General features: G+C 36.7%; 1 protein-coding gene and 1 long non-coding RNA gene across 2 annotated transcripts in view; both read right to left on the bottom strand.

Moving 5' to 3' along the window:
- Positions 1-586: 586 nt before the first annotated feature.
- LOC123324567 lies at positions 587-2853 on the bottom strand. The gene is made up of 2 exons (XR_006539895.1): positions 1573-2853; positions 587-1362 (listed from the first exon to the last, which is right to left on the bottom strand). It is a non-coding gene; the product is annotated as an uncharacterized LOC123324567 (long non-coding RNA).
- Positions 2854-4266: 1413 nt separating this feature from the next.
- DPY19L4 (dpy-19 like 4) overlaps positions 4267-24444 on the bottom strand; it is a 65836-nt gene continuing 45658 nt past the window's right edge. The window contains exons 14-19 of the mRNA XM_021688242.1: positions 21621-21741; positions 19356-19412; positions 16890-16972; positions 13382-13514; positions 6647-6805; positions 4267-5012 (exon numbers count right to left, since the gene is read on the bottom strand). Of these exons, the coding sequence (XP_021543917.1) occupies positions 4848-5012; positions 6647-6805; positions 13382-13514; positions 16890-16972; positions 19356-19412; positions 21621-21741 (718 nt within the window). The 3' untranslated portion in view covers positions 4267-4847. The remainder of the gene's footprint in view (positions 5013-6646; positions 6806-13381; positions 13515-16889; positions 16973-19355; positions 19413-21620; positions 21742-24444) is intronic.

The following is a 24444-nucleotide window of genomic DNA, read 5'->3' as shown; positions in this document are numbered from 1 at the left end:
ATAGACACAGACAGTATATTAGTAAGAGTTGCCTAAGGATGACAGCCAAAAGGTATGGGGTTTCTTTCTGGGGTGATAAAAATGTTCTAAAATTAATCATGGTGATAACTGTACAACTCAATATACTAAAAACTGTCAAATTGTAAACTTTAAATGGGTGAACTGAATGGTATATAAATTATGTCTCATTAAAGCTATAACAAAAAAGATACATATATAAATAAAAGACAATTTAAAATTCTAAGAAGTTTTATTATAGAAACAAGGAGTGTAATTAAGCATGAAATAAATAATTTCATTATTGATAAAAGTACATTTAATGTTACAAAATCTGAAGTAAACTAGTTTATAACCCAACTCTTAAAGGATTTATATTTATTGAAATTAACTTTTATTCTTTTGCAAAGACAGAACTTTAGTACAGGAGGAACACATTTAATCTGTTATACATTGTTACAGATATGATTCAGAAGTCAACATACATAAAAGCAGCTATATTCACCTTTGCTAAATAGCTGTACAAAGCTATTAACTTAAAATATAAAAAAGTTATTCATGAGATATTTCAGATTAGAAGTTTGGAATGCATGTTTCTATCTGATACCATTAATCCACTAAATATTGTGGCCAGATGTTCAGGGTATCTCTCATAGAACTGCACACAGGATTACAGAAGTCAGGCAAAATGTTGTCAATTCTAAGGGACATAAGCAAACAATTCAAAGATGACCTTATGGTAAATTTGGCAAATCTGGTGCTTAAATGACCCTTTTTATTACAGAAAACAAGTAAGTATAATGTTTAGAAACCTTAATGGATGGAAAATAGTTGAGTCAAATATATTCTTTGCAAGTTTCACATCTAATTTTATTTAAAGTGTTAACTCTAAACATTCAAAAAGTTAATAATGAGTTATTATTTTAATAAGAAATTGTTCAATTTTACTTGCAACTTTTCAAAAATTGTAATTTCAATACATATTGGGATCTAAAACTATTAGCAAATAGCAACAATAGAGCCTATATATTTTAAAAAGTGGACAAATGAAGAAAGAATATATTGGGATGTAAATTAGGAAGTAGTTATTTGCTTTACAAAAGGTTCTTAAATATACAGAATAATCCATAACATGTGATCTTTAAATATTCATGCATTTAAAATAAATTTACCAAAAAGATTGACTTACATAGAACTTTTAGAAACCCCATCAATTTTATAAAGAGAGGCACTGCTTTTATCTATCCACTAAAGGCAATGTTTTAACAGTTCAAAAATAGAAAGGACAAAAAAACAAGTGATTTTTCAAAAACAAAACAGTTTAGTAAGATGGCTATTCACTGTGCCCTTCAAGAAATTAATAACCTACTTTTTTTTTTTTAAAGATTTTATTTATTTATTTGACAGAGAGAGAGATAGCGAGAGCAGGAACACAAGCAGGGGGAGTGGGAGAGCGAGAAGCAGGCTTCCTGCCGAGCAGGGAGCCCGATGTGGGACTCGATCCCAGGACCCTGGGATCATGACCTGAGCTGAAGGCAGACGCTTAACGACTGAGCCACCCAGGCGCCCAATAACCTACTTTTTTAAAGCATATTTTCCAGCCCCAACTTGTAACACACTTTGACCTCCATTTCTGCTTCTCCTTGAGTCGATCTGGAGTACATGGAAGAGGGCCACCACAGTGAGGCTACTGGCGGTTTGGGTTAATGTCCTGAAAAAACATGCTGTTTTTATATATGTCTATCCTCGTCTATGTACACAAAAAGTAATGAAGAAAAAAGTTAGTTCTGAAGTACAATGCATACTCCCTAGGCTGTAAAATCCTACTGGTCTAACAAAAAGCACCAAGTTATAGGTGCCAAAGTTGGAAAAAAATATAAACTAGCACAGAGTCAATATCATATACCTTATCAATTAAGTTTTATTTGTTGGACTGTTTGGCATTTGGGAAGCTCAATAAATTTAGCAGGCTAGAAATCCCACTGGTACCCTTACCAAAGATTTGCTTATTAATGAATTAAAGTTAATACTGAAAGTAGCATAGTGAGGAGTCTTCCTCTGTGCTTAATGATGAGGAAAAAGATACCAAAATCTTCTTACAGAAAGGAAAAAGCCCATAATATTTGTTTGAAAAATAAAAAGTAAACAGAAGTTAAGGCACTTATTTCAATGGTTCTGCAACATCAAGGGCAAAGTATGTTTTGTATTTCTTTGAGAAATTCCTTCCATCCTAAAACCATAAACTTTGCTCCTTTCATGGATTTTTATTGTCAAATCTAACAACTGTAAATTACCCAAATGGAATTACTTACATAATTTTTAATCATTTGTTACTCTACAAATAAGCGAGAAAAATGCTCCTCACTCAGTTTTCTACTACTACTGTTTTAACTACAGTTAAAATAGAAGTAAGCTAATCTCTCATATCCAATATTATCACTTCTATAATAAAGCTTACACTTTCCTTTTCAACTGATGCTGACTGAATATTTATCATTTAAAAAAAGTTTCTCCAAATCTATTTAAGAAATAAGTTGACAGAAGCAAAAGCAACTAATATGTATATGTCAAAAGCTAAAAACAAAAAACACACATCAAAAATAATTCAGCACATTTGATCATAATATAAATCAATAAAAATTCAATTAAATATTTCATGCCACATAGGTTATTCTATTTTCTTTTCAAAATATGCAAGCTGACTTTGAAATTGCATTGTTTTACATGCTCTGATCACAAGGACTACCAGGTGACTATTCGCTGTACACTTAGGTAACCATGGTAATATTTTTCTTTTTAAGATTTTATTTATTTATTTGAGAGAGAGAGAGAGCATAAGCAGGGGGAGAGGCAGAGAGAGAGGAAGAAGCAGACTCCCTGCTCAGCAGGGAGCCCGACGTGGGGCTCGATCCCAGGACCCTGGGATCACGACCTGAGCCAAAAGCAGACGCCACCCAGGCGTCCCCACAGTAATGTTTTCATAAGGCTTGAAGCTAAATACTAGTGACTCACTATTAAGATGTATAGAAAACCTGAAATGCCCTGCCTTTAACTATGTTAATATAATTGTTAAAAACTATATAAAAAGCATGAAATGAGAACCAATAAAACTAGTGCACCAGATATATGACACTGCCATCAAACAATTATTCTGAACCTCCAATAAAGCAAAACATCCTAGAGCTAATCCAAGAATGCATGTGCTTTTGTACTTAAAAAAAATATATATATATATATATATATATAAAACAGTAAATAAAGTTAACGAAAAGATGTTCCCTTCTAATGTAGTAATTTAGAGTGCTGAAATTGTAATTTTTACAGCACTCTAACAAGTGAAAATTTTAAAAATCTGCTCACTAAACATGTATAAGGTAAAATTAAACATGCATCCTGTCTTATTAAAATGATACATCTATCCCAAATCTCTTTATACAGCCCAACTAATCATTTAAGAATTTCTTTTAATAAATAACTAAAAATATGAAAACACTTAACCTAAAGGAACGTAGCATTTAGGTTGTGAAACTGTGTTGTGAATTTTATAATAATTGTCATTTTGTTCTTAATGTTGAAGACTGTACCATAGTTTCATAAATAATAGCATTTGTGTTTTATAATAAACATACCTGTATGCATAAGTATTTTTAGTAGCATCTGCCCCATCTCCAGGAATTGTTCATTTTAGTGTTATGTCATTTTAGTCATTAATATCAGAATATTCTTATTCTGATAAAGATTTAATTTTTCACTTAATACTTCAGTATAAAATATGTGAATAGACTGTATACCCCATTCCATATCTTTTAAAAACCTGAACAACATTCTTTTAAATATCTGTTTTAAAAAATATTTAGGTAACAAGAGTTACTGTTTTATCATGATTAAATTGGTATTAAATTTATGGGCATAAGTGAAAAAAGTTAACCACTTAATAGTTGTAAAATAATAAAATGCAATACCATGTACTATATTTTACTAAGAAAGTACACAGTTATATAAGCAGCAGATGATGAAAGCAAATCATGGAAAATCTGGATATACCTTTATGTATATCCTTCAAAATCACATTCCTTTATACAGTTAACAAATTTTTTTTTTTTAAAGATTTTATTTATTTATTTGAGAGAGAGAATGAGAGAGAGAGAGCACATGAGAGGGGGGAGGGTCAGAGGGAGAAGCAGACTCCCTGCTGAGCAAGGAGCCCGATATGGGATTCGATCCCAGGACTCCAGGATCATGACCTGAGCCGAAGGCAGTCGCTTAACCGACTGAGCCACCCAGGCGCCCCAACAAATTTTAATTTAAATGTCACATATTTTCAGCTAACATTTAAATTAATATCATAATATTTCAATTCTATTATACACCACGAAATACCTTCAGAAACTGTCTTGAGGGTAAGAAGAGTTCCTTCCTTCTAGTCTATAATTATATGACATTAAATGACATATTTATTAAATGTTATGTTTGAGAAATATACTCTGACCTTGAACATATTCAAATTCAAGACCTATTTATGACAGAATGAAGATTTATGAGGACAATTTTATAACAGTTGAGAAGATAAGGAGAAGATAAAGTCTTTAAAGACCATGTAACATTATATAAGGAAAACACCTGACCAGAATATTACAGAGTGGTGGATTTGACATTTTACCAAAGGACAGTAATGCTTGATGTTCTATTCCCTGCAGAACTCTGAATCCAGGTAACAGCAGGAGGGAAAAAGCAGCAGCAACATTTCAAATGTCCATACTCTGATTTCTAGAAGACACCATGTAGGTAAGAAGAAAATCACATTTTATTTCAAGTGATGAAAGTCTTTGAAATGAAGGCTCTGCTATCTTTCAAGACTGAAAGGATATCACAGTGTTGATTTTATATACAAAGTAGGATCTGTTCCAGTATACTCTAGTGAAATAATTCACATATGGAGAATAGTTAATTTTGACCTCATGACAAAATCGCCCATATTTTGAGTAGGTTAACTTGTCACCTTCTTCGCAAACCACCTATCAAAAGATATGAAACACAGTATTAAAAAGGCTATGAAGTTTATAGAAGAAACACAATCAATGTACAAGTGACTATATTTATATAAAAAATACATTATTGCTACACATGGACTATCTCACATTGTTTAGCAAATCTAGAACTCTCTTTATAAGAGAGTCTCCATCTCCATTAAACTCTTCAGCTTCCCCTTGAGATGGAGACCAGTATAAAGTGTTTCTGATTTTCAAAAAGATTTTAAAATCCTCAAATATGGAAGACTATCTCCCTAGTCCATTATCATTCCTCTGACTTATCATAGAGCCTACTAAGACTGAGAAATGGACATATTCTTAATATATATTCAAAGTTTTCTCCTTATGTAGAAATGACTTACAATTATCTAGTAAGCAAGTTTTTGTGACTTATCCAGTGCAAACCTTTACATTCTTACCTTAATGATGTTCACTAAGATAGCTTAACTAGCTTGAAGGGTTTTCTATACTAAAATATTAAACATTCTTCTAATGCTTAGGAAAGATGTCAGAGAACCAACTTTTAGAGTAAAAAGATGGAGTAGCTTTAAGTCCATGTCTGGTATTACATGAAAGAAGAAATAATTTGATCTTTTAAATGGAGCAGAGAGATAGCCAAGATCAGAATTAAAAGGCCCCAAATAGCAGGTAGCAACACAGCAGTAATTACTGAATACCTGATGTTTAATAAAATTCCATTTTGTCACCAATTAAGCCAAAGATCACAGATATCAAGTACCAACAGAGAAAATTCAAAATACATGCAGCAGAACACAGAATACGTTTATATTACAGGAAGAAGGGGTCATGAAGAAAGACAAAGGTGGAAATCATAAAAACTCATTTCTCCCCTCCAAACTGGTCTGGGACAATAAGAGAAAGAGCTATTACTTAGGAAGAGATAGAAAAAATCTTGGCTGCAACCTGACTAGAACATGCATGTCAACTCAGAATGGCCAAATGAAATTCTTCTAAGGTCATCCAACCCCAACTTTCCCAGGAGTAAAGGCACCCACTCCAGACAACACTAATTACCAGATATACAAGCTCCCCTGTCTTTCTTTTAGTTGTCAGATATATAATGTATACATTGCAGGCTGAGAAGTAAAAAAGCTTTGTAAAACAGCCAAAATTAATGAAAAATTAAAATACAGCTAAATCCTAAAAACCAAAGTAGCTCTGAATACACTAATTTTTGTGGATATCAGGGACTGTGATAATTTAGTAAACGATTTTTCTAGCTATGAATCAAATTATCAGAAAATTCTCAACACAATAATGTAACAATGCAACCAGCTGCTCTTTAGATTATTATAAAAAGGTAAAATAATCATTCAAATCAAATTATGCCGTCTTTTGTACATAAATGTGGAACATGAACAAGTACAGCCAACAAATAAGAAACCCAGGTATATTGGTAAAATTATTTTTTTCTGCAAAAATGCCCAAATTTTCTTTTGTACATTGAAAAAATACTTCAAACTACTTTTAATGCACTCCCCCACTGTCATATAACTTTTAATTACATTCTTAGTTAAGTTCTAGAAATAAGATTTGATGAGTAAAAGTTTAAAAAAGTCATTTTTTTGTCAAAAAGATTTTCTCAAATGGATACTTACATGGCCATTTGCAATGTCTAATAAATCTTTAACCCTACAGCCTCTCATGGTTCCCACCTCATTGCAGATAGCATCCTCTACAATTAGGTAATTAGCCTTGTAGGATGTCAGTATTTTATAAATATCCTCAGCAGATCGCTTTGAATAGATTTGATAGATCTGAAAGAATATAATTAAAACAGTAATTTTAAAACATTTAAAACTTGTTATTTGAAACTATACATTGAGCATCTACTATGATTTAGTATTAAGCACTATCTATGGAAAATAAAGATATTCACTAAGACTTGATTCCTTCCCTCAAGAAGCTTATATTCATAATTCATTCACTGTCCACTGTATATCTTCTTTGGAGAAATGTCCATTCAAGTCCTTTGGCCATTTCCCCCTAGATTTATTGAGATATAATTGACATATAACATTCTGCAAGTTTAAGGTGTACAATGTATTGATTTGACACACTTAAATGTTGCAAAATGATTACTACCATAACATTAGCTGGCACCTCCATTGTGTCACATTATTACCATTTTTTTTTCCTTTTTTAAAGACTTTATTTATATATTTGACAGAGAGAGAGCGTGAGCACAAGAAGGGGGAGCGTCAGGCAGAGGGAGAAGCAGGCTCCCCGCAGAGCAGGGAGCCCGACGCAGGGCTCAATTCCAGGACCCCAGGATCACAACCCGAGCCGAAGGTAGACACTTAACTGACTAAGCCACCCAGGCACCCCCATTTCTTTTTTTTTTTTATGAGAACATTTAAGATTTACTCTCTTAGCAACTTTCAAGAATGTACATACAGTATTGTTAACTATAATCACCATACTGTACATTAGATCCCCAGAACTTATTCATCTGATAACTGGAAGTTTGTACACTTTGACCAATACCTCCCCATTCCCCTACCCTCCGGCCCCTGGTAACCATGACTCTACTATTTCTATGTTTCTATGTTTTTGGCTGTTTCTATGAGTTTGGCTTTTTTAGGTTCCATATATAAGGGATATCATATAGTTATTTAACTTTATCTGTCTTCTTTCACTTAGCATAATGCCTTGAACATTCATCCACATTGCTGCAAATGGGCTTTTGCTCATTTCCTAATTGGCTTGTCTTTTTATTATTGAGTTATAATAGTTCCTACAATTTTTATTACCATGTACAGAGTATTTTATACTCATTTATACAGGAGATAAAATCAGCAAGGTTAAACATAATTTGACCACTGTCACAAAATACTGAATGAGCAAGAATGCTTAAAACTCATTCCTTGGGGCGCCTGGTGGCTCAGTTGGTTAAGCGTCTGCCTTCAGCTCAGGTCATGATCCCATGCATCGGGATCCCTGCTCCCTGCTCCCTCCCAGCAGAGAGCCTGCTTCTCCTCCCTCTGCTGCTCCCCCTGCTTGTGCTCTCTCTCTCTGTCAAATAAATAAATAAAATCTTTAAAATAAAAAAATAAAATAAAATAAAATAAAACTCACGTCTTAATTCCATAGTGTTTTTCATTACAAGTCTGCTGACCTTATTAGTTCTGGATCTTATTAAGTAATAAGGTTTTTCAGTTTTTCTGAAATGCTAACATAGGAGTAGCTCTTGCTACCCTTCAGAAAATAATAAAATCACAAATGTCCAGCCCAAAGTACCACATACTATATGCCCTAAAACTACTGAGATTTGAAATCTAGATTGGACAACATCCCAACCTATCTGATACTCAGCAGCCATCTATTACATGTTAGGGGTGCCGGTTATCCAGCACCTTGTGGTCCAATGTCCGCCAGTACGACAGAGATACTCACCTGAATATTCTGTGGTGCACAGAATGCTAATAAACCAAGAGGAAGTTTCTCCCTCATTTTACTTTTAAATACGCTTCAATGGAAATAGTTCTATCCAGCCTATATCTATTTATTGTTTTTCACATACATTTTTATTTTTAAATTTTGAGAAACTGTAACATACTCATGGGGCATTAAAAAAAAAACAAAACATCTCTTTGCAATGGCAATAACATCACTGATAGGGTTTCTCAATCTCAGTACTACTGACATTTTGGGCTGGATAATTCTTTGTTGGGACAGAGGAAGACTGTTCTGTGTATTGTTGGATGTTCAGCAGTATTCCTGGTGCCTAGTCTCATAGTCAAGTCACATAAAACATAAAACTCCAAAATGTTTAAATTTAATTAGAACCTAATTAAAAGTCTGACCTAGGGGCACCTGGGTGGCTCACTTGGGTAAGCGACTGCCTTCGGCTTAGGTCACGGTCCCAGGGTCCCGGGATCGAGCCCCGCATCAGGCTCCCTACTCCACAGGAAGCCTGCTTCTCCCTCTCCCACTCCCCCTACTTGTGTTCACTCTCTCTCTCTCTCTGTCAATTAAATAAATAAATAAAATCTCTAAAAATAAATAAAAGTCTGACCTAATTCTAAGTGATTCTGAAATTCTATATTAGGAAAAGACTAATCGTAAGACAAGAAAGAAATCCACAAGAAATAAAGTTCAGGAATATGTGATATACGTTCTGTCTGAGCGACTCTACCTTTCAAAGTAACAGCAAACACTAGTCGAAGGCAGGGATTACCTCTCAGGTAAATCACCACCAGGTAGGTCCCTTCATCTTTGACCTCTCCCTGCTTCAGTCTGTTTTCTGCTCTGACCATAATTAACTCTCTACAACAGATCTAAGCATTCCATTCCCAGGCTTATTAAAGGTCTTTGATAACTCCCAGATGCCTCAAGGGTGAGTCTAAATTCTTCAGCAGGACAGTCTAGGTCCTTCAGAATTTGGCCTCATTTTATTTTCTAGTTTCATGGCTATACAAATTTCATAGCTGTTACTTTTTCAGCCTGGAATCACATGCATTCTTTTTCCAAACAAGTTTCTACTAGTCCCTCCAAGCCCAGATCAATGGAATGCCCTTTATGAAGACTTGGATTTTTGTAAGCAGAATTGCTTGTTCCTGCTTTTGAGCTCCTCTTTGTACTTTCTATGTTTCTATGTGTGTATGTGTGCATGTACAATTTAATAGTAAATAAGAACATAATAATAACTAATATTTAAGGTTTACTATATTTCAGGCATGGTGCATTTATCTCTAATTCTTGTAACTAGAATGTAAGAACTTCCTAGATTCAGATTCAGAAACTTCTCAAAATTAAAGAAATCAAAGAAGACACGGATAAAAGGGAAGATATTCTATGCTCATGGATTAGAAGAATTAATATTGTTTAAATATCCATACTACCTAAAGCAAACTACAGATTCAATGTAATCCCTATCAAATTCCAATGACATTTTTCACAGAAATGGAACAAATAATCCTAATTTTGAATGGAACCACAAAAGACCCTGAATAGTCAGAGCAATCTTGAGAAAGAACAAAGCTGGAGGAATCATGCTCTTTAACCGCAAACTATATTACAAAGCTATAGTAATCCGAACAGTATGGTTTCAGGATAAACAGACACATAGATCAATGGAACAAAATAGAGAGCCCAGAAATAAACCCACACATACATGGTAAATTAATTTACAACAGAGGAGTCAAAAAAATACAATTGGAAAAGGACAATCTCTTCAATAAACAATGCTGGGAAAACTGCAAAGCCACATGCAAAAAGAATGAAACTGAACCACTACCGTACACAATACACAAAAATTAACTCAAATGGATTAAAGACTTGAAACCATAAAACATCTACAAGCAAACATAGGTGGTAAACTCTTTTATTTTTTAAAGATTTATTTATTTCAGAGAGAAAGAGAGAGAGCAGGGGGAGGGGCAAATGGAGAGGGAAGAGAGAGAGAGAATCCTCAAGCAGATTCCCCACTGAGTGCAGAGCCTAATGCAGGGCTCAGTCCCAGGACCCTGAGATCATGACCCCAGCCTAAACCAAGAGCCAGATGCTTGACTGACTGAGCCACCCAGGCGCCCCAGGTGGTATACTCTTTGACATTGGTCTTGGTGATGATTTTTTTGGATTTGACAGCAAAAACAAAGGCAACAAAAGCAAAAATAAACAAGTGGGACTACATCAAACTAAAAAGCTTCTGCATAGCAAAGAAAACCATTAACAAAATGAAAGGCAACCTAATGAATGGGAAAAAAAAAATTTGCAAATCATGTATCTGCTCAAAGGTTAACACCCAAAATATATAAAGAACTCATACAGCTCAATTAAAAAAACACAATCTGTGGGGCACCTGGGTGGCTCAGTCGGTTGGGCATCTGCCTTTGGCCTGGGTCATGATCCCAGGGTTCTGGGATCAAGCCCCACGTCGGGCTCCCTGCTCAGCGGGGAGCCTGCTTCTCCCTCTCCCTCTACGCCTCCCCCATGCTCATGACCCCCCCCAAAATAAGTAAATAAAATCTTAAAAAAAACCAATCTGATTAAAAATAGGCAGAAGATCTAAATAGACATTTTTCCAAAGAAGACATACGGATGGCAAACAGGTACATGAAAAGGTGCTCAACATCATTTATCATCAGATAGTTACAAATCAAAACCATAATGAGGGGGTGCCTGGGTGGCTCAGTTGGTTAAGCAACTGCCTTCGGCTCAGGTCATGATCCTGGAGTCCTGGGATCGAGTCCCACATCGGGCTCCCTGCTCAGCAGGGAGTCTGCTTCTCCCTCTGACCCTCCTCCCTCTCATGCTCTCTGTCTTTCATTGTCTCTCTCGCAAATAAATAAATAAAATCTTAAAAAAAAAAAACCAAAATGAGATACTACCTCACATCTGTTAGAATGGTAAGTATCAAGGAGTCAAGAAATAAGAAGTGTTGGCAAGGCTGTGGAGAAAAGGGAACCCTTGCACTGTGGGTGGGAAGGTAAAGTGGTACAGCCACTATGGAAAACAGTATGAAGTTTCCTCAGAAAACTGCCGTATCTAATCCAACAATTTATTTATCCAAAGGAAATGAAAACACTAATCCAAAAAGATATATGCACATCCATGTTCATGGCAGCATTATTTATAACAGCCAAGACACAGAAACAACCTAAATGTCCATCAATAAATGAATAAAGAAAATGTGGTATATATGTGTGTATTTATAAATAGGAAATTATTCAGCCACAAAAAAGAATAAAATCTTGCCATTTATAACAATATGGATGGACCTTGAGGGTATTATGCTAAGTGAAATAAGTCAAAGAAAGACAAATATTATGTGATCTCACTTACATGTGGAATCTAAAAACAAAAACAAAAACAACCAAGCTCACAGATACAGAGAACAGATTGGTGGTTGCAGATGTATGGGGTGGGAGGTGAGTAAAATGGGTAAAGGGAATCAAAAGGTACCAACATCCAGTTACAAAATAAATGTAGAACATAGTGACTATAGTTAATAACACTGTATTGAACATTTAAAAAAAGTTGCTAGGAGAGAGTATATCTTTTTTTTTTTTTTTTAAGATTTTATTTATTTATTTGACAGAGAGAGAGGCAGTGAGAGAGGGAACACAAGCAAGGGGAGTGTGAGAGGGAGAAGCAGGCTTCCCACGGAGCAGGGAGCCCGATGCGGGGCTCGATCCCAGGAGCCTGGGATCATGACCTGAGCTGAAGGCAGACGCTTAATGACTGAGCCACTCAGGCGCCCAGGAGAGAGTATATCTTAAAAGTTCTCATTTTAAGAAAAAAATTTTTTATAGCTATGTATGGTGATGGACGTTAACTAGACTTGTTGTGGTAACCATTTTGTAATATATATAAATACTAAATCATTACATTGTACACATGAAAGTAATATAATGTTACGTGTCAATTATACCTCAATTTTTTAAAAAAGCTATTGTGGAAATGCAAATAAAAAGAAAAAAAGAAAAGAGGGGTCCTGGCTGGCTCAGTCAGTAAAGCACGTGACTCTTGATCCTGGGGTTGTAAATTTGAGCCCCATGTTGGATGTAGAGATTAGAAGTGTTGAATCATTATATTGTACACCTGAAACTAATATTACACTGTATGTTAATAAACTGGAATTTAAATAAAACCTTTAAAAAAAAATCTTAAAAAAAAAGAAACTTGTTCCAAGTCACAGAGCTAGTACATGGCAGAAGTAGCATTTGAGTCCAGGTATTCTAATTCCAGAGTCTGCATTCTTACAGGCTAAATTCTATATTGCAATACTACCTCCTTAGCTTAGAGCATGATTAAAAACCATATGAAATTCTCTCCAACTGAAAAACAGAGTATTTGGAATTCAGGTTCAGTTAGTCACTGCTCTCAGATACGAAGTTACCATTTATGTCCACACTAAACATTCAAAATAATATATTCTCTGAACTGTAAGTAATTAGATTATCATTCTAATGTTATACTAAGTTATTAATAACAGCCCAAACTGAAAAATAAACCACAGTGAGACAGAATTTTAGCTTGGAAAGACAAAATGTATCAAGATAGTAACTGACAGCCTTCCTTCCTTCAATAATTTGATTGAGAACAACGATATTTTCCAAATAGGACACGTCAGTTCCCTTGAAACTTTGTGGAAAATTAAACGTTTCTCCTAGAAACATCAATACTATTCATAAAAAAAGAAGTATTTTAATTTTGGCTCTCCTTTTGCTTAAATATACTACACAGCTTTTTAAAAACTAAAGCTAATTAACTTTCTAAAATTGTTTGGATTTTCCTAGCTAACCAGGAACATATACATCATTACAGAGCTACACTAAAATAAAGAGCAATGTTAAAAAGATCCAAATGCATAATCGAAAACATCTTACGTTTTCATTTCTCCTGAGAAGATCATCATCATTGTAAAGAGGCAAGCTGGTCACCATCCATCCAGTGCATAATTTAATCGCGCCCATTAATTGTGGACTCCCTGCAAACACAGCTGCAACTGGAGCTTGCCTTCTGTAAAGAAGCACACAGATTTACACACTGAAAAGGTAAGTATACTATTTAGATCACTGATTTATACCAACTCTGAAATAGCAGGCAACTCAACAATGTATTGTATACTTGAGTTTCAATGTCAGCTTTTACTTCATTTATAAACTCATTCAAAAAAACGGAGCACTTACTATGTGCCAGGAACTATTTTGAATGCTGAAAATACAGAAATTTTTTTAAAGCAGGGGGTGGAGACAAGGTCCCTGCTTTTGAGAGAGACTGGAGGGAGGACAATAAACATATAGGCCAGGTGGTAATAATACTATTAAAAAATATGCAGGGTATATATAGTGACAGGAATTTACTACCTTATATATAGTGTAGTCAATTCAATGATGACAATGTGAATTCTCAAATTTATCCTTCTGCAAATATTAACCACCATAACCCAACTTCTTCCCAATCCATCCACCCTCCTGCTTCCTCCCTAGCTTTACCATGTACCTGTCTTCAGGTAACACATGTAGTTCTCCACTTTGAACCATGATCCAAAGTCCCAGACAGATGCCACTTACAAAACTAAAAGCAGATCCTGAAGGATTGTCTTTACTTATTTTTCTTTTTTTTAAAGATTTTATTTATTTATTTGAGAGAGAGAGAATGAGAGACAGAGAGCACGAGAGGGAAGAGGGCAGAGGGAGAAGCAGACCCCCTGCTGAGCAGGGAGCCCGATGTGGGACTCGATCCCGGGACTCCAGGATCATGACCTGAGCTGAAGGCGGTCGCTTAACCAACTGAGCCACCCAGGCTCCCGTCTTTACTTATTTAATCACTTCCTGTATTCAACATTCACCTACAACATGCTAGGGACAATGCCAAGCTCTGGAAATAAAAGGCGGCACACAGCCACTGTCCTTAGGGTGCACCCAATAATGGGGAAACAAATATGAAACAGGATAATTACACCACGTAACATATATGTCCGATTGCCTGATGCACAATGTTCAATGTTCAGGCCCCTGTGCTGGTTTTGAAAATATTGTGATAAATCACACACCCAGATTGAACTTCCTCTTTTGTTAATAACAATGCAAAGCTATATAGTCAGTGTTCCACAATGGTAAACACAATTCACAAAAAATATTAATGGGCAATAGTTAAGGGTGATCAAAAGAAAACAATTTTTAGACATATGAAGGGTGTATTTACAGCAACAAGACCTTATAATAAGACCAATTCTCATTTCTATAAACCTATTCCTTATTCTAGAAACATTTTTGTCTCCCCCCCCCCATATTTTCCTGGCTATTTTTGATAGTGTTTCATTCCTTTTTCATGTTTTAGTTTCTTCTTCTATGTCTTAAATAATTTTTTTTAAGATTTTATTTATTTATTTGACGGAGAGAGACACAGCGAGAGAGGGAACACAAGCAGGGGGAGTGGGAGAGGGAGAAGCAGGCTTCCTGCGGAGCAGGGAGCCTGACGTGGGGCTCGATCCCAGGAGCCACCCAGGCGCCCCTTAAATAATTTTCAGTGTAGTTATTTCATAGTGTCTATCCATGGGGTAGACTAGTTGCAAACCGGCTGCAATGATTCTTCTCCCATACCTATGCTCTCAGAGCAAATGCTGGTCTTGGTCATATGACCTGCTTCGGCCAACAGAACAACATAAAGTGAGCAGACTTTAAAAATGCTTGACATTGGGGCGCCTGGGTGGCTCAGTCGTTAAGCGTCTGCCTTCGGCTCAGGTCATGATCCCAGGGTCCTGGGATTGAGTCCCACATCGGGCTTCCTCCTCGGGGGGAAGCCTGCCTCTCCCTCTCCCACTCCCCCTGCTTGTGTTCCCTCTCTAGCTGTCTCTCTGTCTCTGTCAAATAAATAAAATAAAATCTTTAAAAAAAATAAAAATGCTTGACATTGGCATCTGTGCTCTTTTGCTGCTCTTGGGAACTCTACAGCCACTACCTTGTGAATGAGCCCAGGCTACCTGGCTGTATGATAACAGGCCCATGGCTAAGTCAATTCCATCCCCTCAGCTGATACCTTTAGACATGTGAGAGGCCATGCCAGGTTACCCAGTCCCAGATCAGCTGGCCCAGGCCAGAAGAATCCTCCCCACTTCCCTGACTCAGCTGACTATCAAAATGGTACAAAATAACAAATGTTTATCATTTGTAGCCACTAAATTTTGTGGTAGTCTATTATGCATCAAAAACGGACATAAACAAATTTTATTACCAGAAATTGCTAGAGGTCTGAGGCATCTGGCTGGTGCAGTCAGAAGAGCATGCAACTCGATCTCAGGGTCTCATTAGGTGTAGAGATTACTCAAGTAAATTAATAAATAAATAAACAAAAAATTGCTAGAGGTCTAATTCTGCTGTTTATCTCAAACAACAGCTGATTCTTACTGTGTTGGACTATTTCCTCATGTGTTTTGTAATTTTAGAGCTCATCTTCATGAACTCTTATCTGTGGAAACCTGTGTAGCCTGGGCTGAGAACCTATCAGGCACTCCAAACCACCCCAGGACCACTTTTTATGGTAATTTCTTGACTGGGGATTTCCTGAATTAAACAAGTATAATTTCAAACTGCAAACCCATGTGAATTCAGATCCACTGCTACAAATTCAGAGGAGAGACTTTTTTTGACCAAGAGCTGAAGCCAAGAAAGACATGCTTTCTTATCATCTTCTTCTAGCACTCCTATGGGTAATTTGTTAGTCTATCCTTTCACTGGTACTGCAGCCCTCTGAGAGTCCCTTAGTTATATGCATGTGTTGGGAGAGGGAAAAAGGTGTCTCAATTACAATTCACTGCATCCATTGGCCCAAGACCACATCTTCTGTCCTGTGTGGGCATTAAAATATGCATGGGTATAAAAATTAAAATTTTAAATTTTGGTAAACTTGGTTACCAAGACTAGCAATCTACCACTCATCCACCTCCAACCCAGCGCAAAAGAAGCATCCTCTTGACTATCCAAAGGAATATTTGTTCATTTATATTCCACATTTCTAGGTGTCTGATGGCAAGAGTCTCAAATTTCAAACTTATCAATGGTATATTTTCTTTCTTTTTTTTAAAAAAATTTTTATTTATTTAAGTAATCTCTACACTCAACATGGGGCTTGAATTCACAACCTAGACATCAAGATTCACATGCTCTTCTGACTGGGTCAGCCAGGTGCCCCTCAATACTATATTTTCAATGGAGAGTTCAATTAGAAAATTCAAATTATAGGTCCAATCAAAAACTAAATATCCCTAAAAGCATGGAGGTAAAATTCTGAGTCTTCTGAGAATTTGGAAAAGCATTTATTATTTCCCCTGAATCAGTTAGATAGCATGCAATAATTGTTTAACAACAGTCTTAAAAGCACTTCAATTCTTACTTTATCCAGGTCATAAGTTCCACTGTGTCTGGGTCATAAAATTCTTGCAGTTCCATTAATTCTGTCATTAATCTTGGAAAAAACTAAAATGCAAAACAAAATTTCTGTGTAAGTATCCAGAAAGTTTAAAACTGTTACAGAGTATTTCAAAAGACTAAGAGACTAACATAAGACAAACAATATTGAAACATTGTTCTCATGGGAAAAATGTCATGGATCTTTTTACTGTCTTTCAGTGAGCAGCTCATCCTTCTCAGTACAAATAATCTAAATAATCTATTTTAGGGTTCCCTAGGTGGCTCAGTCAGTTAAGCATCTGCCTTTGGCTCTGGTCATGATCTCAGGGTCCTGGGATCAAGCCCCACATTGGGCTCCCTGCTCAGTGAGGAGTCTGCTTCTCCCCCCTCCCTCTCCTCTGTCCCCCCACTCATGCTCGCTCTTTCTCTCAAATAAATAAATTCTTAAAAATAAATAAATAATATATTTTATGTTTAATTTACTGCCTAGACTCAATAAATAATTTTATCATTACCAAACAATTAATCATCAGTTGTATCTTTCATGCACACACAATTAATTAATTTCAGGTAAAATAATTCACAGGTTTACTGGCAATTAGCTTCATATTTAAATTTTGGAGTTGCCAAAATACTTTTTTTAAAATTCCAGTGTGGTTAACATACTGTATTATATTCATTTTAGGTGTACAATATAGTGATTCAACAATTCCATATATTATTCAGTGCTCATCAAGGTAAGTGTGCTCTTAATCCCCCTTTTTTTTTTTTTAAAGATTTTATTTATTTATTTGAGACAGAGAGAATGAGAGAGAGAGAGCACATGAGAGGGGGGAGGGTCAGAGGGAGAAGCAGGCACCCTGCCGAGCAGGGAGCCTGATGCGGGACTCGATCCAGGGACTCCAGGATCATGACCTGAGCCGAAGGCAGTCGCTTAACCAACTGAGCCACCCAGGCGCCCAATCCCCTTTTCTTTTTAAAGATTTTATTTAGGGGTGCCTAGGTGGCTCAGTCATTAAGTGTCTGCCTTCGGCTCAGGTCATGATCCTGGGGTCCTGGGATGGAGTCCCGCATCGGGCTCCCTGTTCCGTGGGAAGCCTCCTTCTCCCGCCCTCTGCCTGCTGCTCCCCCTGCTTGTGCGCTCTCTCTCTCACACTCTCTCTGTAGATTGCTTTGGGTAGTATAAACATTTTAACAATATTTGTTCTTCCAATCCATGAGCATGGAATGTCTTTCCATTTCTTTGTGTCATCTTCAATTTCTTTCATCATTGTTTTATAGTTTTCAGAGTACAGGTCTTTCCCCTCTTTGATTAGGTTTATTCCTAGGTATCTTATTATTTTTGGTGTAATTGTACATGGGATTGTTTTCTTAATTTCTCTTTCTGTTGCTTCTTTCATTATTGGTGTATAGAAATGCAATGGATTTCTGAACAGGGATTTTGTATCCTGTGATCTTACTGAATTCATTTATCTAGCTCTAGTAGTTTTTTTTAATATTTTATTTTTTATATTTATTTTTTAATATTTATTTATTTATTTGACAGAGAGAGAGAGAGAGCGAGAGAGGGAACACAAGCAGAGGGAGTGGGAGAGGGAGAAGCAGGCTTCCCGCTGAGCAGGGAGCCCAATGGGGGGCTCAATCCCAGGACCCTGGGATCACAACCCGAGTTGAAGGCCAACGCTTAACCGACTGAGCCACCCAGGCGCCCCTTTTCTGTTTTGTTTTGTTTTTTTAAGATTTTATTTATTTATTTGAGAGAGAGACCATGAGCACGGGGAGGTGAAGGGGTGGGGGAAGGGAAAGCAGAGTCCCTGCTGAGCATGGAGCCATGCACGGGGCTCAATCCCATCATGACCTGAGCTGAAGGCAGACACTTAACCAACTGAGCCACCCAGGCACCCTAGTTCTAGTAGTTTTTTGGTGGAGTTTTTAGAGTTTTCTATATATAGTATCATGTCATCTGCAAACAGTGAAAATTTTACTTCTTCCTTACCAATTTGGATGCTTTTTATTCCTTTCTCTGGTCTGACTGCTATGGCTGGGACTTCCAACTTCCAGGACTATGTTGGATAAAAGTGGAGTGGAAATCCTTGTCTTGTTCCTGATCTCAGAGGAAAACCTCTCAGTTTTTCACCATTAAGTATGAGGTTAGCTGTGGGTTTTTCATCCCAGAATACTTTTTAATATTATCTCCTATTTATTCATTTCCTTTGACAATTATAAACTGAATTTTAACAGCATTAGACTACATGCATCACATGGCATTCTAGAAATGTTTTAGCTCTTCTTTTATGTTCCTACTGATAACAAAACTAAGCATACTAAGAATATCACACTTTATGTTGTTGGTATAGTGTCTCAATATAAATATGCTACACACACGTAAATTTATCACTACCTTGAAGATAAAGCGCATTTTAATAATATAAAAATCTGATTTTCTTACCTCTTTCCATAAGCTGAGACCTATTATAGTGGGAACAGCCATACTCAGAATAAGAGCCTAAAACATTGAAACAGAAATGATTATGGATAAATACATTTCAGAATGTACTAGAGGTATTAGACATTGACTCCATGACCAATCACAGATTCTTATTTATAAAGCTTTCAGTCAGAGAAACTGAAGTCAGAGTGGAACCTAGTTCACAGAGTGAAAACAGTGAAGACTAATGAATTTAAGACATATTAAGCTGGAGATAAAGTGAGACATACATATTTACTATATAAATTAAAGGCAGAGCATAAAAAAGGTAACATTTATAGTATATTTCAAATAACAAATCAATATTTGACAATTCTGCCAGGAATTTAAGTTTAAGAGTTTACAAAGGACACTGAACTGTGCCACCTAAAAAGCTAACAACAAAAAGACAATGAATTAACACACGAAAAACAGCCAGTATATATCAATATACAAGTATGCTAAAATACGAACATATAAATTTCTCTGGAAAAAGACTGGCGAAACACAATAGGACTATTACTAAAGATAATTATTCATCACCTCCCTGCCAAAACCTGTTCTTCCTATCGTCCCATGTCTGCTGATGACCCCACAATCCATTGTCACACAAACTAGAGACCTAGGAAATATCTATGATTTCTCCTCCTTCTTTATTCTCCATATTTAATGAAGCACCAAGTCTTATTAACCTTCTTTTCTTACTATTTTTTTCACTCCAGTATAGCATAGTATTAAGTAAATGGGCTCTGGAGTCAGAAAAACCTGGGTGTAAATCACGGTTTTCACATTTACAAGCTATGTGGTTATTTAACCAGTTTAAGCCTTAGTTTCTTCATCTACAAAATACAGATAATAAAACTTAGCCATTAGGGTCTTGTAAGCATTGAATAGCACATGAAATGTTTTGTAAACCGTACCTGACATGTGGTGAACACTCAATATACTGAAGCTTTTATCACTTCCATCCACCATGGCCAGTACTTGGGCAACAGCCTTCTTCCTGGCCTGAGTTTGTCACCCTTAAGTCTATCCTTCAAAGAGCTATAAGCATAAACTTATATATAGAGAGAAAATATAAGTCTGACTCTCTCATTTCAATGCCTTTCTACTGCCTACAGGATAAGACCACAAGCATCACAGCATAATACTCAAAGGCCTCCATGACCTTACCCTCCTAGACTTCTCCAGTCTCATTTCTTGACCTCTCCCATCTCACATTTTATGTGACAAGGAAACTAAATATATCACGCTTTTTCCTTGCCTCTGCTTTTATTCCCTTTGATTACAACATGTTCTTTGCCTCTCTGTGTTTAGTCCTTCTGCCATGAATACCCTTTCTTTCCCTTTCATTTGAGTAATAAGTCATCATCTTTCAAATCTCAGATCAAAAACTCTTTGAATCCCTAACAAAACTGAATTAAGTACCCCTTCTCTGTGTTCCAATAGCACCCTATCAATACTTCTTATTGTTCGTTTTTATGAATGGGAGACTGTAATCTACCTGAGGAAATTAATTTGTCTTGTACGCACATTGCACTTAATAGGCACAGTGAAAATGTTCTATTTGCATTGAAAACATACAATAGTTCTAAGTCAAACCAAGAATGATATTATAAAAAATAATTCTTAATAGCCTCTAACACTATTGATTCACTTATATTTTTACCTTATTTTACCTGTCTTCATTTAAATGCATTGCCTTTATAATCAGAAATTACATTAAAAAAAAGTTTTGGGGTGCCTGGGTGGCTCAGTCATTAAGTATCTGCCTTGGGCTCAGGTCATGATCCTAGGGTCTTGGGATCGAGCCCCACATCGGGCTCCCTGCTCCGCAGGAAGCCTGCTTCTCCCTCTCCCTCTCCCCCTGCTTTTGTTCCCTCTCCCACTGTGTCTCTCTGTCAAATAAATAAATAAAATCTTAAAAAAAAAAAAAAGGGCGCCTGGGTGGCTCAGATGGTTAAGCGTCTGCCTTCGGCTCAGGTCATGATCTCAGGGTCCTGGGATCGAGTCCCGCATCGGGCTCCCTGCTCCTTGGGAGCCTGCTTCTCGCTCTGCCTCTCTCTCTCTCTCATGAATAAATAAATAAAATCTTTAAAAAAAAAAAAAAAGTTTTTCACAGAATCTCTTTTTCACCTGCAAGTCATAATGTGATTTACTCATGCTATTGCAACTGTATTCAATGGGGTTTCCATTTATATAATTGAGAAAGAAACAAGTACTTCACCCAAAATAACAATGACTCACCAACAACACGGGGTGTACAGTTCGTAATCGAAGCCACTTAAAAAGTGTCACCCAAAGTTCAGGAGAACATACACCAAATGCTGCTAACATACACACATAAGGAGTCCACAGGTATTTCAAGCTAGAAAAGACAAAAGGAGTCACGTATGAGATATCCTATGAACATCATTACTATCTCATTTTCTTTCTTTTTTTTTTTAGAGATTTTATTTTTTTAAGCAATCTCTATACCCAACAAAGGGCTCAAACTCACGACCCCCCAAGATCAAGAGCCACAAGCTCCACTGACTGAGCAGCCATGCACCTTGGTTCCTCTTTTCTGAGTTCTGTCCTACTACCCATGATAATACCACAATGTTAAGGGAAAATGAAAATCTTAACCGGGGCGCCTGGGTGGCTCAGTCGTTAAGCGTCCGCCTTCGGCTCAGGTCATGGTCCCAGGGTCCCGGGATCAAGCCCCGCGTCGGGCTCCCTGCTCCGCGGGAAGCCTGCTTCTCCCTCTTCCACTCCCCCTGCTTGTGTTCCCTCTCTGGCTGTGTCTCTCTCTGTCAAATAAATAAAATCTTTAAAAAAATAAAGAAAGAAAGAAAATCTTAACCTCTAATTTTCAACAACAAATTGTTATTCATTTCTTAAATAATCAAGAAGACATGTGGGTTACTAAAATGAGGATGAAGTAAGAGCATCAATACAGATAAGGCTGTAGTAAAATTATACTCTTGGAGAGAATATAAACTGCTATACTTTTTCAGAAGGTGATTTGGCAGAACCTACAAAAATTTTAAATATCCCAAGACACTCCCATTTCTAGTAAACTAGCCTACAGATATATTAGCATAAATGTATAAAGATATAAATACAAAGGTTTTAACTGCAGTATGTTTTAATAGCAAAAAAATTAGAAACCTGGCTGTCCTTCAGTAGGTATTAATTAAATAATTATATAAAACAAAAAAGCAAAATACCAAATTTCAGGTACTATATACTGTTACCCTAGTTTTTTGGTGATTTAAAAAAATGTAGGGGTACCTGGCTGGCTCAGTAAGTGTAATGTGAGGCTCTTGATCTCAGGGTTGTAAGTTTGAGCCCCACGTTGGGTGTAGAAATTACTTAAACATAAATCTTTAGGGGTGCCCGGGTGGTACAGTTGGTTAAGCATCTGATTAGGCATCTGACCTTTGGTTTCAGCTCGGGTTGTGATCTCAGGGTCGTGAGAGTGAACCCTGCATTGGGCTCTGCTCAGTGTGGAGTCTGCTTGAGATTCTCTCTCCCTCTGCCCCTCCCACTCATGCTCTCTCTCTCAAATAAATCTTTAAAAATAAAAATAAATTAAAATAAATAAATAGATAGGGGCACCTGGGTGGCTCAGTCGTTAAGCGTCTGCCTTCGGCTCAGGTCATGATCCCAGGGTCCTGGGATCGAGACCCGCATCAGGCTCCCTGCTCAGCCAGAAGCCTGCTTCTCCCTCTCCCACTCCCCCTGCTTGTGTCCCCTCTCTTGCTCTCTCTCTGTCAAATAAATAAATAAAATAATTTTTAAAATAAAATAAAATAAATAAATAAATCTCTAAAAAAATGAATACTAACTTGGACTTTGAGAGAAGTAGTGGATGTATATAGAATACATGTCACTAAGACAAAGGAACTGCATTAGTTTTCTCTGGTCAACTAGTATCTCCTCCTAACTTCCTCATTCCTGCTATTTTTCAAGTCAGCCAGAATCAAAACTAGTCTGGTTTATAACTCCAGGAAACACCATTCACATTGAATTATACATATATAACATTTCCTGGAACATCAACTTCCTGTTCTAGAGATTAGACCATTATGTCCAACCCACTGATTTCTCTGTATTCATCTCATTTTATTGCAATAACGGCTAATTAACATCTCTACCTTTTAAGTTTATTTTTTTAAGTAATCTCTACACCAATGTGGGGCTCAAACTTATGACCCTGAGGTCAAGAATCACATATTCTTCCAACTGAGCCAACCAGGCACCCTAACATCTCTACCTTTAGACTCTCCTCCAACCAAATGCCAAATGAATCTTCAAACATAATTACAAGACACTTTCTGTTAAAATATCTTTAGTGGTTCCCCAGAATCTACTGAAATAAATGAAAACTCATCTAAATGGTTTTCAAGGCCCTCAAAAAATAGGGTCTTGATTCACCTTTTCAGTTTTTCTCCTATGACTTCCCTAAATATGATTAGTGTTCTAGCCAGAGTTTGCAGAACAATCTTAGTATTTCCAACCCCTAATGCACGTAAGTTTCTCCCTCCTGACCCAAGCACACCCATCTAGTGCTGCCTTAGACTCTGATTCCCTTCATAGCTAGACTCCTTGAAGTCCACACTTACATCTCTGCCTTCGACTCCCTGGTCATGTACCCCTTTAAAAACTCCTCTTTTGGCTTCAGAGTTGCAACTCTTCCTAGAGTCTCTCCACCATAGTCCCTACTGCTACTTATTCAGTTTCCAACTCCAAATATTTTAGTTTTGGCTCTTTCCTCCATTTCCATTGTGACTCACTTCTAAATTCTATTATGATTCTTAACTGGCTTATCTTCCTTTAATCTTTTTTCTCAAACCTTTCTCAATCATTGCTGCCAGAGAGATCTTACTAAAAAGCAAATCTGATATCAAATTTCTATATAAACACTTCATCTGGTCCCTGCTTATTTTTCCAGACATATTTTTTTTTTTAAGATTTTATTTATTTGAGAGAGAGAGAGTAGGAGTGGGGGGTGAGGGACAGGCACAGGGAGAAGGAGAAGCAGGCTCCCCACTGAGCAGGGAGCCTGACGGGGGGCTTGATCCCA

The sequence above is a fragment of the Neomonachus schauinslandi genome, chromosome 4, assembly GCF_002201575.2.
Source record: "Neomonachus schauinslandi chromosome 4, ASM220157v2, whole genome shotgun sequence".
Lineage (NCBI taxonomy): Eukaryota > Metazoa > Chordata > Mammalia > Carnivora > Phocidae > Neomonachus > Neomonachus schauinslandi.
This window is presented reverse-complemented; position numbering and strand designations above follow the sequence as displayed.